At 51.9% G+C, this 19,464-nt stretch overlaps 1 protein-coding gene and 1 long non-coding RNA gene across 6 annotated transcripts in view; both read right to left on the minus strand.

Moving 5' to 3' along the window:
• Positions 1–411: 411 nt before the first annotated feature.
• Positions 412–4,063, minus strand: LOC118979198 (uncharacterized). Its single transcript, XR_005064860.1, has 3 exons — positions 3,306–4,063; positions 2,139–2,325; positions 412–1,847 (listed from the first exon to the last, which is right to left on the minus strand). It is a non-coding gene; the product is annotated as an uncharacterized LOC118979198 (long non-coding RNA).
• An 8,869-nt stretch (positions 4,064–12,932) lies between these two features.
• The window catches only part of SEC16B (SEC16 homolog B, endoplasmic reticulum export factor), a 44,439-nt gene continuing 37,907 nt past the window's right edge, over positions 12,933–19,464 (minus strand). For 4 of the 5 annotated variants that reach the window (XM_037035226.1, XM_037035227.1, XM_037035230.1 and 1 more), the window contains exons 21-26: positions 18,816–18,944; positions 18,519–18,617; positions 18,041–18,152; positions 17,768–17,847; positions 16,707–16,805; positions 12,933–16,092 (exon numbers count right to left, since the gene is read on the minus strand). In XM_037035226.1, coding sequence (XP_036891121.1) covers positions 16,024–16,092; positions 16,707–16,805; positions 17,768–17,847; positions 18,041–18,152; positions 18,519–18,617; positions 18,816–18,944 — 588 coding nt within the window. In that variant the 3' untranslated portion in view covers positions 12,933–16,023. The remainder of the gene's footprint in view (positions 16,093–16,706; positions 16,806–17,767; positions 17,848–18,040; positions 18,153–18,518; positions 18,618–18,815; positions 18,945–19,464) is intronic. The other variant, XM_037035228.1, reaches the window with a different exon arrangement.

A 19,464-nucleotide genomic window follows, 5' to 3' on the forward strand; every position in this document is an offset into this window, starting at 1 on the left:
TTCATTAGCACCACAGATTGGGGGGGTGACCTAAACTTCAGCAAAATCGGTGCTACCTTGACCACAGGGAAACTACCTAGGAAGACACTTTTTTACTTTGTTTTGGGGAACTAGAACTATGAATGATTTTGAAATCCTAAATCGGAATAAGAAAAGCACAGACAATGCACGGGAAGATACATTTGGCAGTGGCTTTTCAGCCGGGGATCCAGGCCACTGTGTTCTGGAACAGCCATCAGACCAGGGGCTTCACCCCTGAAGCTGAACCCCACATTGGGTATCTGGAGTAACAGAACCTGAGAACAGGGCTGTTGTGCTGCTCAGCCCCGGGACCTCCGGTACCCTAGTGCTCTGTCCAGGCTCCACAAATTCCCTTTGTGTCCTGGGGGCACTTCCGACTAGAACAGGACTACCTGCAATGGGAACCCCAGGAGCTCTGGCGTAGCCTGGGTCGCTCCTATTAACCCTCTGCAGGAAGCCAGAGACCCATGGAGCAGAAAGTGGCGTATGCTTGGAGATTTCCAGAATCAGGGACTTGCACTGAGAAGAATATGTCCCCAGATGTCAACAGAAACCCTGAATCAAGGGCAAAGGTGGCACGTTCCCGATGTGCTAGGATTCTCCTAGCAAAATGGCCATCTCCAGATTCTGTGCTCCTGGCCCTGCCACTGACCTTTCTTCCTCCTGTGTGTCCTCAGTGTACCCAGAATGATGGCCTCTGAGTTCTGAAGTTCCAGGAGCCTGTACCGAGCTCGCCAGCTTCCAGTCCCAGCACCACTCCAACCTGCCTCGTCTTAGATCTCCGGCACCTGCTCACCAGGATGCTGTCACCAAGAACTTTCTTTTTGATAAAGAGAAATCCCAGCTCCGCCCCCACTGGGTCTCGGCGCATCTGCCACGTCCTGTCCCTGACGGAAGTCAGACATCCCCCTGCTGGAACCCAGGTGGGGGTGAGCACATTCCATACCTCAGCCCTGCAGGAGTGCTGGAGTTCAAAGCCCCGGGAAGCACTCCGCCTGAGCCGGGTTCATGAATGCTTTATTATTGTTCTGCTGAGCAGTTACCCCCATGCCAAGCAAGTCAGAACAAGCCTTTTAAGCCGTGGTGATGGATGTTTGCAGGAAACCCATGGGAGTTATTAATATTCATGTTCCTATCGCACTTTCACAAGTAATGAAAGCTTGTTTTCTGTAACACATCATTAGGCGAGGAAGACGAGTGACCTCCTACACTTTCGAAGCACAAAGGTGGCCACCCAAGACCCAGAAGGGACTGTGGGGAGAGCAGATGAGGTGGGAAGCTTGAAGGTGTTAAACTTCCTCCTTTCGGAGACTCCCCAAAGCCCGTCAGTGGGTGCAGACCTGGGCCCCTGCCCAGGGAATGGAGTGCATTCTGGGGCTGGTCACATTCTCTTCTCTTCCTGCAGAGGACAGCAGCCCTCGGAGCAGGCGTCTGAGGTCACAGCTTTGAGAGCAGGGACTGAGCATTGGGACACCTGAGCTGAGCCATCCTGCCTGCATCAGAGCGCTGGAGAGGTCTGCAGACTCTGGTCAAAAGAGCAGAGGGTCATGAGGGTTGGAAGGAGAGCATTGGCACAACCTGGTCTCAGGGGAGACCAGGTTCCAGCAGCAGAAACTGGAGTGAGGGAGGGAAGAAGTTCTGGTCAGTGGGAGCAGGAGAGCCAGCAGCGATGACAAACAGCCTCTCCGAGTGCCCCCGGCCCCTCCCCATCCTGGGAGTGCCCAGTTGAAAGGCAAACTGTTTCCCACCCCCTCCACTGCTCAGAACACACCTCACACCGCATCATGGTTCCATGCACGGCCTCTTTGTGCCTCTTGTTTCCCCATCTGCAAAATGAGCAGGAGAGTAATACCTCATTTTGTTGCAAGAATTAGAGGGCTCGATATGCATAAACGTGCTTAGGGCAGCACCTGGCACGTAGTACGCCCCATTAAGTGAACTATCATCATTGTTGTCATTAGTATTATTCGTGAGTCCATTTCCCTCAGCCGGCTGAGTTCTGGAAGCAGAACCCTGCCTCATCACATCTATTAGCCCAAAGCCCAGCACTGCGCCACACACAATTGAATTATGCAACGGATGCCTAGTGGGTGAGCCAGTCGACCAATGAACACTACCTCCTCTAGTCCAGCCGGCGTCGGAAAAGCCTCACTCCAACCGCAGACTGCAGAGTCATCTCTTCCTGATGGCATCAGGTCGTCAATCTGCTCAACGATCAGCGGTCACGTGCTCTGGTCCAGGGGCTGTTCTGGGTGCTGACGACAGAGCAGAAGAGCGGAAATAACAAGGCTCCCGGACAAGTGACTTTTTGTGGGACAGATGAAAGAGCCAAATGAATCAGCGACATAAACGAGTATAATACATGGTGTTAGATGCAGACCTGGACTGCAGAGAACATCTAAATGGCAAGAAGCCCAGGGAGCCAAGGGGCTTGGTGTAACTTGAGCGCCGAGGGAAGACCTGTTTGAGGAGGGACCCTCGCATCACCTGAGGAGGTGAGGGAGCCAGCCAGGAGGGTGAGACTTCCAGTTAGAGAAAAGCACTCATCTCTTTTCCTCCTGGAAGTACCAGTTCGATGAGATATATATAAAATGTCTAGTCCTATACCTGGCACGTGGTAATAGCTCTAAATGGTTATTCCTATGATTCCAGACTTATTCCCTTTGCCCTCCCCAATTCGCCCCCTTCCAAAATGCTAGGAAGGAGGGGACAGTCCTGGAGGAGGTGTTGCCCTGTTGCTACTTGGGGAGCATGGTGTGGAGGGCAAGGAGAGGTGTGATTGACACTTACTGTGTGTTTTCTGCACCAGACTGGGGCGGCTTGCCAACAGCACTCTCCACCTTTGCAGCCGTGCCCAGCAGAGGACCTGCCCCACAGTAGGCATACAACAAGCGCTTGATAAGTGGAAAAGGCAGTGCAGTAACACCCAGTGGGGCTCCACTGTAGTGCGCTTGTTTTGATGAGTCCAGCCAGGCTTCTCAGCCAACGTGAGCCAGCAACACCCACAGGGCGAGTCTTGACAGGACCCTAACATCTCAGGGGTTAAACTCGCCTGCCACCTCATGTGTTGGCTCCCTCCAATGTCCCCTGGCATTTCAGGTGGCATGGGAGTGGCCAACGCAAAGGGGCTCAGGTGATGTTACTACAGTTTAGCTTCGTTGGCATTTAGGTAAATCCTCCCTTCCTGTAAGTTTCGACTTTAGCTCAGTGTCCTCAGAGACGATGTAAATTATTAAACGAAAGGCAGCCACTCCGGCTTCAGATCGGACGGCTATTAGCATCACCTGGCATTGAGAAACATCCCTTCCAGTGGTCCACGTGTCAGCAGAAGGAGCTTCGCATTTGGCAACACAGCTCAGGTTCTGGCTGATGCTCATCTCAGATGTGCCTGGAACCCAGAAGGACTAATCATTAAAATGATTCGGGCATTCACTTCCCCTGCAAGGGAAGAGGAAAGACCATGTAAAAGAGAAGGGGAAAGAAAAGAAAAAGTAAATCTTGGTATAAGAACAGAGGAAATTTGCATGTGCCGTCCGTTTTCCATGTATCACACGAGGTATGCTCATGTCTCGTTTTCATTTGTACATCCCAAGGTGGGTGCCGTGACCTCTGTTTTGCAGATGACGAGGCTGAGGTTCACAGAAATTGTGAAACTCACCCAAAGACTTGCGGCAGGTGGAGGAGCTGGGGGAGGGCCTGGGACCAAGCCCCGGGGCGGCCACACAGTGCATCCCAAAGGGCTCAGGGGCAGTGAGCCACGATGCCTGGGGACCAGCGTTAGTGGGGGCTGCCTCCTCTGAGCAAGGGAGGAGTCTTTACCCATTTCAGTGACGTCAACATTATTTCCTCCTGTGAGAAGAAAGAGAGATTTCTTTACACCACAGCGAGCCAAAGTCACGAGGTCCCAGAGCCCCTTTCTCCCCAGGTTCTTCACTGCGGGCTCCCAGACGGACACATGGGTGCCTCCTCTATTTGATTATAATCCATACTGTGTGGGCAGGGGTAGAGCTACCAAGGCGCAGCGCGGAGGGCCCATCAGTGTCAGAGCAAGTCTCCGTCCACATTTGCCAAATTCTCACGTAAGATCCATCACAGGAAATGAAAGATTAGAACTGACCCGACTAAAGTGGGTTGAAAAGACAGATGCCTTTAAGCACCAGTTTTTGTTTCCTGACGCCAAAGGTAAACGCCCCTCTGGCACAGGGATGCGGGGAGGGGGCGGTCGAGGTAACCAGGCATCAAAAACAAAAATCTCTGTTTGCCGAAGACCCCCTCTGCCCGACGCCTTGAATGACGAAGAGTCTCACCGCTCAGGTTCTGTCTTCACAGGAGCGAAGGCCAGTGGCTTTAAAAAGTAAAACAAAGGAGTTAAAAGGACAGGCTTAGAAGGCAGGTGGGATCCCCACGTTAGAGTTCAGACAAAGGTTAACGGGAAGGAGAGAGGGCCGGAGCTACCCTGACAAAGACGAAACCCTTCACAGCGAAAGCCAGGAAAGTCGGGAAGAAAATGCTGCTTCAGAGTTCCTCGTATAATGCTTTTTACTCATTGGCAGAGACCACGCTCACACTCGTGCGTGCACATGCACACACACACAACTGACAAGAGTGTTCCCGAGCCTTGGTAACCTTCCAACAGCCACTGTTGCCCACTGCTGTGCCCTTTGTCCCAAGCCACCTGCTTGGGGTGTCACAAGCCAGAGATTCCAGCTGAGCACCCCAGGACCGTGGACGTTCACATGAGGCAGGTGCTGCCAGCGTCCAAGGAAGGAGCCAGCACCAACGTGCCCCTTGGGATCACGCCAAAAAGCAGCCCTGACACCAGTTCCAAGAAGGTTTTTCCCTGGATGGGAAGGGTCATATCTGCAGCCAACACCTGGGCTGAGGGGCAGGGAGAGATATTGGGCTAAAAGAGACTGACAGGGTGATAAAGTCTGTATTTTCCTTCCTTGGGAATTTCAAGCATTCTTGGAGCAAGACCTAGAGCTGTAGTTTTCCCAGCATTTTCTTTTTATTTTTTCTGTGTGGTGGGAGGAGAAAGAGAAGACTCCTGCCCTGAAGGAGAAAGAATTACCTTCAGGATTCTAAGACTTCGACCCCAATGCTTATGCCATCAAAGTCACTCACGAATTCGGGACAAACTGTAGCCTTCTAGCCGCCCTTTCTTCAAACACATTTTATACTTCTCCTCTTGGAGAAAAAGAAAATTTTAAAACCAAACACTAGCATTAACTGTACCGATTAGGTTCCATGTGCGTATCCTCAAAGACCCCTGCTGTCATTACGCAGTTAATGGATATGACAGGTCACTCAGTGAGGCAGGTCACTGCAGTCACTCCCTCCCAGCGACAGGGGGCCTGGGTGCCGGTAAATTCGGCGCTCACTCACCCTCCTGTCCTCCATGAGCCCCAGAACCTGGGCTGGGAATCAGCTCTCCCCGATGACACGTGGAACCATAAGCGGCCAACAGCCTCCAGAAAAGATTGTGTTTACAAAAAGAAATGCTTATCGATTAATGATGGGATTTGAAGAGAGTGTTCCCACCTTCGGGGGAGATCAGACTTGTGAATAATAAACAGGAACAGAAGACAATGCCACACACCAAGGGCAGTGCTGCGTGGCCCAGAGGGCGAGAGCTGTGACGGAGGAAGCAGAAGGGTGTGTGGTGGGGGGGTGTACACGGAGAGTGTCCCGCACACACACACATTTTGCACCACTAGGATTCTCCTCGCTCATAATGGTGCTCTGTAGTCACACAGTCAGAGCACACACTTACACGCTCAACCTAGAGACGGAACAGCTGACGTTACTAAATCGGACCTCTGAGCTCCTCTGTCCTAGTGACTGACGGGCCTGGACTAAAGAAATCTCCCGCAGCTTAGTGATGGCATTGCTACCAGACGTTCGTGACCCCGCCTGGATCCCTGGCCCTGAAGAGACAAGACGAGGAGGCACTTGTAGGGTCTGAGGAACCTCGTCATTAGCGACAATGAGCCAAGCCTTGTAAGCAGCTCTGTGTCTCACTGAAGGCCAGCAAGTGATTTCAGTGATTTTTTTTTCCCAAAAAGAAAGAACTGAGTTAAAGCAATGGCTTCAGACTTTGGGATTTTACAGAAGAATCAAAGTTCTCCCCCCCACCAAAAAAAGAAAAAATGTGAGGGACTCAGAAACTCTTTGTTTTGTCCAGTAAAGGCATTTTTTAAAAAATGCTGTCACCTACTATTGCCATCGATTCATAAAAGGAAGAGCATTTTCGTGTCAAAGGGGAAGGACCTAACCTCGGACTTCTAACGGAATTTGGGTAGCTCCGTGAAAACTTACCGTCACTCGGTATGTTCCTCACTGCGTCGCAGACTGGCAGCAACTTTGCACCCGTGCTCCAGCCCCGGGGCCGGCGTGGACCGGGGCGAAGTCCTTAGGATGACATGCTCTGGGTTACACGCTCAGGAAGGTTTCTGGTGGCTCTCCGTTTAGAGACCGCCTTTGCCCTGGTGCCATTTGTATGCAGATGCGAAGGAAAGCCATGCCAGGTCCCCATTCTGTTCCTTGAAGCCCCAGTGACAGGTAGATGGCACCGGCACAGGGCAGTCTCCGAGGGGACAAACTCCTTCATCCGTCCACCAACCCACTCACTCATTCACTCATTCATTCATTCATTCATTCATCACTTATAGGGTGCCCACTGAACACCAGGAACCGTGTTAGGAAGTGGAGAAACAAAAAGGAATCTCCAAGCCACACTGACACATAAATCGTGAAACAAGGAGACAAAGCTACAAGAGGCAACAGGAGCTGTGAATAGCAGTGCCGGGTTGGGCAGGGATCGTCAGAGATGAGGTGGTCCGGGGGCCCAGGGCAGGAGTGGAGGGGGCGTGCGCACGTGCCACGCCCACCGCAACTCCCACCTCCCGCCGCACAAGCCTGCCCACGATGCTGACAGCAGGCGCAGCAGCTTCAGAGGAGGCAGACACTGGTCCGCCCCACTGTTCTAATCCTGGAGCTGCTTCACCACCTCATTAATACGTGAAAATGTGTTCAACAGCGTCTGATGCACAGCTGCACCGAGGCAGGAATACCGGCCCCCCTCACATTTGCACACTTTATGGGCTCTCGGACACGGCAAGGGAGCTGCGCCTGCGTGTGGAGCCCCGGCAATTTGCCAGAACACTCCCCTTCATTGGCAGATGTTTTGCCAAACCATGTCTCCCTGACCACAGCTTAAGGACGCTTCTGATTCGCACAGCTCGGTAAATGGCCTCTTTCTTAGAAAGCCCCGTCGTGTTGACCACGGGCGTAATTGTTTTAACAATCCAATTTGTCGATAAAATGGAAGGTGGACTAGCTTCCTCGCGTTGCACGATTTCTAATAACTGAATTTCTATTCACTCAGAGAGCGTGTAATGAAGGAATTAGATACGAGTTATATATACAAATCAGTGCAAGCCCTGAACCCACTGAGGCCTCAGGAAGTGCATTTTTAGGCATGGGGAGAAAGTTTGTATACATAGCCAGGGCCAGAGAGGCTGGTCTGAAAAGCTTCAGCCAGAGCAGATTGTCATCGCTACCAGGCACACTCCCCAAGGCCCGTGACAAGAGCCCCACTGTCCCTCAGGGATGACTCTGCCCTCTATTTCTCTAGCTACACTTAGAGCTGGAGGTAAAGTCTCCAGCGAAGCTCAGTTTCGGTTACCACCTCTCTCCACTCCCCATCTCTCCCCTTTCGGATGACAGATTGACAGTCTCCTCGGGGGCCTCCTGAATGCACCCTGTGACAGGGGACAGCCACACTGAGCCCGCTGAATTGATTTCTGCTGTGTCCCCATCTAGGCCAGGCCTGTGCTGATAGTTGTCATTGCTGACCCTCCCCCCTCGGCCCGCCCCACCCCACAGAGGAATCACAGCCCGTTGGAAATCTTCTCTGCTGGGTAAATATTAAACTCTTTCCTGGTTGGTACCAGGTGACAGCTGTTCCCTCCCTTCTGGGTTGGGGATTATGTATTTGTGTAATTTTTATATTGTGTTTGTTTTCTCGGCAGATGGCTTACTTCTCATTATTGGGGTGGCATGGTGGGGAAGGAAGGGTGTAGCTCTCAGGGCGTGTTCTGCTTGACAAAAGGCAGATAATTAAAAGGTAGCTTTTTAAAAAAACACAGAGAGCCAAGCTATATAATTTTCACTAAACGCAAACAGCCTGGATCCTGCAATTACCCAAGCAACATCCAAGCAACATCCAAGCGGTGCTGGGAGCAGGGTGACTTGGAGATGGGGGTCCCTCTGGAAGCATTTAGATGCTTCTCTGGGCACACTCGTCTCCTTTGGCCCAGTTCCCTGGGCACCCCCTCCAGCCCACCCCCTACCCCAGAAAAGGGAAAAAACAGACTCTGGGGTCAGGATGTCCTCACATCTAAATGTTTCCTTAGCATCGTCAAGAGTGGAGGCCTTGACATTGCAAATACAGCATTAAGTTAGAGCCCTGGGTATAAAATCTGACCTAATTAAGACACGTTCAGGGCAAAGCATTCCAATAGCAATTACCCGGGCTGTAAAGGGGTGAGGTACCCTTTAAAACCAAGAAATGCTTCTGCCAGAAATAAGCACAACTAGGACATCACTTGCCTTGGCCTGAGGTGAGGTGCCTCCCCTCCAGCGGCCACCAGGGAGGTCACCTGCCTGGGTGTCTCCAAGGAATGCTGGGCTCCCTCCTCCAAAGATCTGTGTCATCTCTACCATGGACAGGATCTCAAAGGCCGCTGTGACCCTCTCATTTGTGTCCCTTTACCTCCCTTACTGAGTCATCACTCACGCGCAGATACATTTTTGAGCATTTACTCTGTACCAAGACTGGTCTCAGCTTCCAAAAGATGCAGAAGTAGACAAAAGTTGAACAACAGGGTGGCCCCTTGGGGCCACCTCTGGGCCAGAAGGGATTGGTGGACAGCAGTTTTGAGGTTCCCATGATGGGAAATTATTCACTTGGATCTGTTTAGAATATTTAGCCCTTATTCCACATAGGCACAGCATAAGGTCCTGGAAATAAAAAAGATGAGTAAGTTACAGCGTCTCTGTCCCCGAGAAGTCACAAGTCTACTGGCAAAAATAGACAAACGCATAAGACAATGAGTAATCGCCCTCAGCAGCAGGCAGAGGGACAGGGAGGGACAGAGGGACTCACCCTGGCTGAGACAAGCGAGAGAGACTGGGAGTGAGGCGCAGTGTCCTGCCCGGTTTGCAGAGGGGGGCCGCTGCTTCAAACTAAGTTCGCAGGAGGGGATCTAGGCTCTGGGGCCCAGCTGCCTAGGTTCAAATCCCAGCTCCTCCACTTAATCTGTGACCTCTGGGCCCCGTGTCCTCACTGTGAAATGAGGCTAAGAAACGTCTCTGAGTTGCTTCAAGGGTTACAGTAGACAATATGTGGAGCACAGTGCTTTCTCGGCTCCGTCATTAGCTGTGAAATGCTGGTCAAGTTATTTGAACTCTCTGCTTAATTCCTTCTTTGCATGTTCAGAAAGTAGAATAAACACATGTAAGCGCTTGTAACAATGCCTAGCACGATGTCTTAGTTATTGTTATTGATCTTTTTATTACTCCCGACACACCCTCCATGAAAAAGCTTTACATGTTACCCCATGTTTTCATATTCAAGGGGAAAGACCGTCAACCTGGAAATCAGAACTTTACTATAAGAGACTTAGAAAAATTAAAATTTTCATCGATAAATTTCCTTCTTCCAGAACCTTCCTTGCCTTTCACCCACCTGGCCTGTGGGATGTCCTAAATCCGTGTTTGCTGAATGAGCCACTCCAAATTTTTAGTGGAGAAGTTTGAGGACGCTGAGAAAGTCAATCAACTTAGGTAAAGGCACCAGTTTAGCCAGTGGGAAATGTGAGCCTCGAACTGAACGTCTTATTTCTACCGTCCTTTCTTCCCCGAGACTATAAAATCAGCCTCTACAAAGTGATAAATGGGAGTGATCATTTTCTTTGCAAATAATTCTTTATTTTAGGGGCTTAACATCAATTAGCTTCCCACTGCAAGCTCCTCCACTATATTTAAAAACTGATTTGGTTTCACAAATGCCAATGGATCCGCATTGTGTTGGTAACGCACCTGTTCACTAAGCAAGTGGGACCGGATCCTGTCTCAGGATATTAACTGAGGCGCATTATCAGGATGACTAATGGCTTATCATTGGCATTGCCTGCAAAGCAAAGAAGCTGAAAAATTGCCTAAGGGAGTCATGACCAAAATATCAAAAACAAAGGGTAAAAAATAAATAAATAACATAACATAAAAGCCATGACCGTAAGACTCTGGTTTGTTCTTACTTCTTGGGAATTCATCCAAACACCCAAAGAGGTGGAGAAGAAATCACGAAATCTGAAACTCAAACCCTTTCTGTCCCACCCAGAACGAGGTCTCTTCCTGACCGCAAATCATGACTGTAGAACACAAGAACTGTTCCTATCCCAGAAGGAGCTCTTAGAACTCAGAGGCATGTTTGCAAAGTCAAGGCCTTTGATTTCGAAGAGCCAGGGAACATTATAAATTAGCTTCTGTTTTCTAGCCAAAAGTTTGGCTTTACTGACACGGGGTCCGTTGCATGCTGTTCTGGTGAGTGGGACACAGTGTCGGCCCCCCAGAAGACGCTTCATGGGGAGGTTGGCTTCTCTCCTCTCTTGGGGGTAAACAGCAGTTGTGAAGAAGAGGAAAGAACAGGTTGGGGGTGGGGCTCAGGTGAAAAGGGAGACATTGGAAAAAGGTCCTCACAGGACAGCGTCCACCTATGTGCCCACACACTAAATCACACACCCTCCCGCCTCGGACCCTCTCCTTCAGGGACTTCTGCTACAGCGGTCACCCTTTCCCTGCCTTCAAGTCTTGTAAAGGGCAGGAAGAAGCAAGCAGAGAGTGTCACGGCAAATGTGACGAGTCTAAATCACATGATCTCCCTTTCAGATGCCATTGGCCCAGGGTGCTGGCGACCACAATGCATGACTTCATGCATACCCCCTGGTTCTTAATGCCACTTCAAACTCTAGCCGACAGATTTGCTATTCTACACACCAGCAATCAACTTAGCTTTGATCTTGACCTACAAGCGGTGGTACAATCTGACCATATTACTTATCAGCCCCCCAAAATTACATAAATAGATGAAACCCCTATATTATTAAGAAATGGCAAGGCACTAGGTCCTCTGAACATAGCTTTAAGTGTAGCAGTTATCACATTAGGTGGTAATTTCCACATTTACATGACTATCTCCCTCACTAGACCCCGAGTATTTTAAGGGTCAAGATCATCTTGTTGGAAAAGCAGTGCAATGCCTGATACAGTATTCAGTTAATATGTGACAAACGTGTGAACAAATAAGTGTGCATATGTCCAGGGACAATGTGGCTGAAAGCCCAGAATCAGAGGTCAGACTACCTGCATTCCAATGCCCGCTCTGTCCCGAGTAGCTACATGACCTTGGACAAACTGCTTAATCTCTCTCTTCAGATGAGTCTTCAGATTCCTCATCTATAGCATGTTGCAACAATGATATATATACTTCCTAGAATGCATACCACCGTGCCTGTCACCAAGTGAGTGCTCAATAAATACTGTCATTGAAACCCAAATACGCGGCCACTATAGCTACCAAAAGACTTCAAGCATTGAGCTGGTTTGATCCCCAACTTTAGTCAGGAAAACCCTATTTTGTAAGCCTTCATTTCAGAAGCTGAAATGTGACATAATGGCCTTGCAGAATGTGAACGAGTTCCAGACACAGGTGGTGGTGAGCAGCTGTTTTCTGCCTCCCCTGAAGACTGGCTGAGAGTCTCAAAGAGCCACGGGAGTGATTTGGGTACAAAGTATTAGGAAGAGCGTTCTCATGTTGGAGGGTGTGAAATTCTAGGCCAGAGCTTCCAGGCAAGCCACGGAATCCCCCTCTCTTGAGATTCTTTAAAAATTGGATGCTCAATCAGTTCCCTTGAAGGTGATTAGAGACCAAGAGAGCATCTCACATTAATATAACAAGCAGCTTGCCCAGGTCAGCCAAGCTTGAGTCACAGTACCGTTGACCTACTTTCAGCAAAATACTTTTAATACTACCCGGAGGTAGATACGAAAAGGAAGAAGGCATGGAAAGCAGGTGCCCCTACTGAGTGAGCCTGTAATGAAACATTTAGTATGCTGTTAGTGCCCATGCGACATGACAGTCATTCAGTCTCATTAGGAAACCCTCTCTGAAGGACCTGAGTGAATGGGCTGCTGCGACTACTTCCTGGGAGCGGGCAGCCTTGAGGCCATGCCTGGAGGCGACCTCAGGTGAGCACCGAACGAACTCCCGACGGCGTGCGAATCAGCGACACACCATGGCCGGCTCTGGCTGGCGGACGCACGAGGGAGATAGGCAGTTCCGTCCCACTCTCTGCGGACGGCAAGCGTTCCAGAAACTCCCGTGAGTCAGATACCCAAATTACACACCTATTATTATTCCTTTCAAGCAGAAGAGTGTTTTGCATATTTCCTCTTTGGAAGAAAATATTCTGGTTTTCAGCGAAGAGGCGGATGCCGTCGCTCGCTCTTCCCCTCGCCTGCTCAGAGGAAGAGACCAAAGAGAAAAAAATTTCGGGGGGGGGGGAAGCCAGCAGAAGCTTTGATCCAGAGCCACCTGGGGCTCAAGCGAAGGCGGAGAGGGGAGCGTGTGCAGTGTCGGGGACTGAGGACTCTCAGCTTGTTCGAGGTTCATGCCCTGGAAGGGGATTGGACAGAAGGCTGGAATGGCTGTACGTGATAAAGACACTTAAATGGAATTTAATGGTTCGTTCCCGTCCAAATTACTGAACGTTAAGTTTAAATGTTTTCATATAAATATTAAATTGTATGTCTATCGCAGAATCGCAAATTCGCACGTTACCACTCCATTTTTTAAGAAAAATGTCCCATCTTTATTTCCTGAAGCTATTCTTCCTCCAAGACCACACCCCAGGGAGGAGCAGGAGAATGAAAACAGACTTGCCAGTTGCTAATAGCTGTCTCTTCCCCTTTTAAATGGTGTCTTTCGGTAATTATTTTTAAGAGAGATTTCTATGCCTTCTCTTTTTCCAAAACGGCTCCCGGCGAAGGGCAGATAGAGTGGGCCCTATTCTTTCTAGGTGGCTGGTCCGACCCTGCCCTGACCTGGTATCGGCTGGGGCCCCCGGGGTCCCTGGGACCCTTGGGGACACTGTACAATCAATCATTCCCTCCAGGAGCCCACATACACTAGGCTGCAGGGAGCTGAGGCCCTGCCTCAGACCCCCGTCATCCCCAAGGCTAAGCTGCTGGGGCTCCCGAGCCACCCTGGACAAGAGACGCCAAGCCCAAGCCGGCTTCTCCTCGAGGCTCGCAGCCTCTCCCAAGCACTGGACAAGGAAAGGCAGCACCAGCTCTGTGCTCTCGGGCCTCCACTCTTAGCAAGAGTTGCCTACTGTGACCTCCTCTCCTCCCCACACTCCCATCTCACAAAGAAAGGAAGTAATATTTTTCTCTTACAGCTGCACTGGCTTGGTTTTAGCACAACTGGTTCTAACCAGCAGAAGCTGTAAAATGATCGTGACCTTCAGCAACCTCATCCACATCAACACCACGAAGAAAAGCTAATAAAGGACTCAGGCCTCTGCGTGACCCTGGGTTTCAGGCCCTCACTGGACCCAGCGGAGGGCTGTCTCCTGGCCAATGGACAACAGGGCCCGTTGCAGCCAGCCCCCCACGGATGAGCAGGTGCGTTCTGACTCGGCCACAGCGCAAGCCTTCGATCGGGAATCAGCATACATACCCTGACATCGCTCTTTCCAGTGTATGAAGCCCCTGGCTTTTCCGCTCAGCAGATTTGTTCCCTTTGCCTGGGAAGTAACTAAGTTCAGTGCCGGCTTCGTTTACACTCCAGGCCCTGCTTTTCCATTTATAACCCCAGCGGGAGGAGAAAGTAAGGACACAGGCATCCAATGTCCTGGCCCTTCTCTGGGGTCCCCACTCTCCTCCAAAGCACTCCTTTCCACGGGGCAGGACCACCCCTACCTCCCTGTTTCCCTGGGCACTAAGCCGCAGACCTAGCACAGGCTGAGGGGAGGGGGGTCACAGGAAGAGAAACCAGCTTAGTAACAAGGACACATTTTGAGTAGTTTTTAAATATTATTCCCAGGATATGGCTATATCGAGAATGAAAAATCCACAGTTTAATCTGGTGGGCAACAAGACAGTCGAGATTTAACTCACTCCGTATACGCGGATAATTCGTTTAAAAAAAACCACTCATATGAGTACAGTGCTTAGCATGTACCAGGTACTTTACTGAGAGCTTGATTCATTGAATTCTTGCAGCGCCCCCGTGTGGTAGGTACCGTCGTGACTATCACCCTCGTGTTAGGAGAAGCATGGAAAACTATCATCCTTGCATTACAGAGGAGAGGCACAGAGAAGTCAGGCAGGGTTGGCCCAGGTTACAGGGCGAACGGCGCACAAGCCAGGGTGCAGGTCTCAGTGACGGACTCTGTGGAAGCCACCCACTCCTGCCACCGTGCCGTTCCCGGGTGCCGGCACTGGCATCACCCCAAAGCAGCAGCCCTCTTTTCAGGACGAAGGGAACAGCGTTTACCAAGACCCCTCTGGATGTAACACCCTGAGGCACGGTTCTCCTCACTTAATCTGAAAGAAGAACACACTTTTCAGAAGACGGACTATGCGAGGGTTAATTAACGAAGCGGCTCCTCTCATCGAAGGCACTTTTGTTCCTACTTTCCTGCCTGAAAAAACAGATGGCGTCAGAGCGGACTTGGAAGTTCAGAAGATCAGGGCCTAGACTCTCGTTAACAAAGGGCTCTCCCCAAGCCCTTCACACCTTTCCCACCGTGGAACTGTTACCAGCAAAGACTTCGGGGAAGATACCCCAGAATGTGCCACCGACGGGCATTTGCTATAAAATCCTCAGGTTTAATCGCTGCCAACCGTAGAAAGGTAGCACTTTGGAGCACAAAACCTGGACACACCATCGCACAGACAAAAACAATGTTCTTTGGGTGGAGCAAGTCTCCGCAGATCTGACCAACAGCACTGGTCCTTTCTATTTTGGGTCTAAAAGAAAAGGAACAGAAACCTCCGAGGTGTCCCCCCGCCTCCTCCCTCTCTCTCCAGCGACCCTCCAACATGAACTTGCAAAGGTCTGAAGCAAGGAGTGAAGGATACACGTCACACACTCACTCCTCCTCTCCTGGGGAAGGGGTGAATTTTTAGAAAGTGTTTTCCATCATTTCTTTGACTGATGTTCCATCCATCTGCATCATTAGGTTCGGTCGTTGCCATGACAATATGATGCCTACAGCAATCTAACTTGATAGCCAGATGCCAGAATGTGAAAAAATAGGACCCGCTAAGAAAGTGAGAGAAATATAATTAATCTGAACCGCCTAAAAATGTGCACAAAACGAGGACCAACAGGGAAACTGCTGAAATGCCACGGAAAAGGGAATTATGACAAGAGTCATCAAGTTTTCGTATAAAAACGTTGGCCGAGGACAGCCATGAATTCGTGGTCTATAACTGAACCTGAGGAAGAAGTCAAATTGGTCCAGGATATGGCTCAGAGTGCCTTGCCCCAGAATTCCTGCTGCAGAGCCCAGTGGGGTCCTCCCTAATTGCAGCGGTGGTGTCCCCAGGCCCTGACTTGTCTGGGAAGCCACCATCCTTTAAGCTGCCCCACGATGGCACCCTGCTCCCTGCTCCCCTCCCGTCTGCGATCATGCCCAGCTTTTCCATCTGATGGAGTCATTTCTGTTGTGTGAAGCCGATCTTAAAAGACTGGACTGAATTGGACGCTGTGGGAGCCTGTCCCTCCACCTTCTCCATGCCCTGTGGAGGCAACAGGCCAGCGCAACCCTCCCTAAGGCCCCGACAGGGCAGAGGGGCTGGGAGACGAAGACGGAGAGTGCCGTAAACGTGGTGCCCCAGGGAGGCCGGCCTGGGGCGGGCGGCCGCTCCTCACGGCTGGGTCGGGTAGCGGCGCTGAGCAAGGCGATTAGGCCGGCTGACACTCGGAGCCGTGGAGAGCTGCAAGAAAACAAAGGTCACAGTGGCTTAGAGCTCCACATGCAGCTCCTCCCAGGGCTGACTGCTTGGGCCAAGTGAAGCATCTAGAATGTTCCAGCTGCATCTGGCTTCCCAGTGTGATGTTCTAATGATCAATGTCCACCCAGCACCTTGACCTCTTACATACAGCAAAACAAATTCGGTTTTACGAACGGGGGAGGCCCAGGGACATAGGAGAGTCATTGGTGTCCCCAGACCACTGCAGAGCAGGGAGTTTGGCCTTTCTCAGTGTTGGCAAGGATCCCCTCACCCCAGGACACGGCAATGGTGCAAGGTCTCTGGTGACATCTCCACCCCTTGTGTCCCTCGAGTCTTGAGATGTACGAAAGGTCAATGTTGACAAGGGCAGCATTGACTGACCCTCTCCTCTGTGCCAGGCCCTGCACATGCTCCTATGGAACCCCCACAATTACTCGGTGAGGTAGCCACTACTCAGCCCAATTTACAGATGCAAAAACTGAGACTTAGAAAGGGTGAGCGGTTGCTCACGAACTCTCGCACCGTAAGTGGTCAACTAGGATTGCCAACCCGGATCTGTAACCTGTGCTAACCCCCGCCCCTCCAGGCTTCCTTACCTGGGAGACCTGAGATGGGTTGTAGAGAGGAACTGCCCCTCTCATGGGGGGCGGGGGGGGCAGGGCACCAGGGCTGAAGTAGTGCTCAGAGGAAACACCCTGCGACAGAAAATAATAGAGAATCAGTCACCGCTCCCCGGATCCCAGAGCGCCAGGGGTGTTCCTGAGTGTCAACTTTGGTCAGGAGAGGCCAATGGAAAGGTTCCTGGATAGAACTCAGGGAATCTCGAGCAAACAAAGGTGGTCCAAGTGGACGCAGCCAACCCTTGGGTACGAGGTGGCGTCCATGGAGGCCCAGGTACGGCTGCACTTGGAGCCCCAGAGGAGAAAACGCCACAATAACTTGTATTGATAACATCATGAAAAGTAGGATTTTCTTTGAAAGGCCTAAAGAACTGTATGAATGCTCTCACCAGGCCACAAGAAATAAAAGCGCCCTCCTGGCCATCAACATGAAAGCATAAGTGTAGACAATTCATCGAGAGTTTATTACAGCCCCTACCGAGGACGCGGGTGAACTCTGCCTCCCGCTGGGACACAGGAAGTTCTGTAGGTTTCACCTAAGGAAGCAGTTACAAGCTAAGTCATGTGCCCCCAAAACTTCGTATGCTCAAATCTACAACCCAGTACTTCAGAATGGATTGGGGGTCAGGGTCCTTACAGAGGGGATTAAGGCAAAGAGAGGTCCTTGTGGGGGTCCCTAACCCAGCACGACTGGTGTCCTTGTAGGAAGAGGACATCTGGACACAGACACACGGAGAGATGACCACGGGAAGACTCGGGGGAAGGCGGCCGTCTATGAGCCAAGGAGGGAGGCCGCAGGAGAAACCAGCCCTGCTGATACCTTGATCTTGGATTCCACCCTCCAGAGCTGGGAGGGAGTGAACTTCTGATGCTTTGTTTAAGCAGCTCCATGTGTGACCCCTTGTCACGGCAACTCCAGCAAACTTACAGGGAAGCTTTCCCCACCTTCCCCATGTGTCCGGCCCCTGCCCTGACGGGGCCGTCTGCACACACAGGCCCCTGGTGGGGTCCTGGGCTCCCGCCCTCGGACTGCTCACCTGTGGCCCAGACAAGCCTCCATTCCCAGTGACCTCGGCTGTTCCTCCACCGGGCGCTGGTCCTTGGACCTCACCCCCACCTAGAAAGCCGAGAGTCAGAGCTGTTTCTGCTGCCCAGGACTGTGGAGTCTCCACTCCCAGAAGGCACCTCCAACCGTCGGGAAGCACGGAGCAGACCACCACAGCCCAGCGGACACTCCCAGAAGGCACCTCCAACCGTCGGGAAGCACGGAGCAGACCACCACAGCCCAGCGGACATGAGGTTGGCCGTACCTGTGGCCCCGGAGAAGGTGCCGGTGCCTGGCGGAGACGGGGGCTCTGGGAGAGACGTCAGTGAGAGGCCTGAGCCAGCCTGGCGGGGAGGAGACGCGCTGGGGGTCTCCTGCTTCGTGAAAAGGGAAGGGCAGCGTTGGCGGTTAGCAAATCCACGAGGGCCTGCTTATGTTCCCGCGGGGCCCGCCCCCGGGCTTCCACCTACAACCCGCTTCGGGTTTTCCCCCCAAACTCCACTTCCTGTGGGCCACTCCCCCGCTCCATGAGTCCCAGTGATCGCTGGCCTTCCGAGTTACAATTCGTCATCCTAACTTTTACGGCCTTTCTCTTCACAGGATCCATTTATTTCTCATGACCTCCGTCCCTGCACCCAGACGGGGCTGGAGTCCAATGCCAATGCCAAGCCCTCTGAGCCTGAGGAGCCATCCTGGGAGGGGTCCACATGAGATGGGGCTTCCCGGTCCCCCCGCCAGGTTACCTCTGAGTTGGGGCTGTCTGATGAGTCTTCATCTTCTGAGGGGGAAGCGCTGTGGGTGGGCTTTGAGCGAAACCAGCTGAACCAGCCAAACCCTGAGCTCTGGGGGCAGGAGCGGGGGTGGGGGGGAGGGGTAGAGTTCAATGGCCTGCAGGTGTGATTATCCCTCGGGCATGAGATTCGTCACCCCAGGGTAAGGTGGTGACCTGGGGCGGGGACACAGCCCCAGCCCAGACCCCCAGCCTGCTGGGAAGAGAAGCCCCAGCCCTCCGCCTGTGTGTGCTGCCCCACACCGCCTACCTTTGCTTTCTGTGCAGTGTGATGGGAAGACTTTTTAGCTGCCTCATCGGAAGAATCCTCCTCCTCTTCCTTCTTGGCCGAAACGGTGGCACTCTCGGAAATGTCATGTGTCCCGGGAAGCAGTGGCACCTGGGATGAAAGAAAACGAGAGCTCACCTGTGTAATGCCCTGGACAGGTTACGACGACACTTTTAGGTGGATGCCGTCACCTGACTAGCCTGCTCACCCACTCTGTGGGATCACCCTGCCGGGTCATACTTCACTGCTGAGGAGGTAGGGCTTAGTCATGCCACGGGACATGCCGAAGGTCCCAGGTCAAGGCCAGAGCCCGACCTCGGTCCGCACGCTATCCCCAGTCCCCTGGGGGTTTGGGCACTGGGCCAGCTCCCTGGGAACATCGGGTTTCCAGGACTATACCAAGGCCGGAGCAGGGGCAGGAGAGGGTACCGCCAAAAGTGAAGAGGTCCAGGCAACACCCCATGGGGACCCACATACCCAAAAGGACAATCAGAGTAGCCCCCAAACCTACTCCCCCTGGAGCCCACTTCCAAGCCTACCTGCTCCAAGGCTGCTGTGAACAAATACACCAGAGAGGAGCAAACTGTCCCCATGTCCCTTAATGTTCAATTGTTGTGCTGTGTTCAGTAGA

The sequence above is a fragment of the Sturnira hondurensis genome, unplaced genomic scaffold, assembly GCF_014824575.4.
Source record: "Sturnira hondurensis isolate 20B ecotype Veracruz unplaced genomic scaffold, ASM1482457v3 Scaffold0022215, whole genome shotgun sequence".
In the NCBI taxonomy this organism is placed as follows: domain Eukaryota; kingdom Metazoa; phylum Chordata; class Mammalia; order Chiroptera; family Phyllostomidae; genus Sturnira; species Sturnira hondurensis.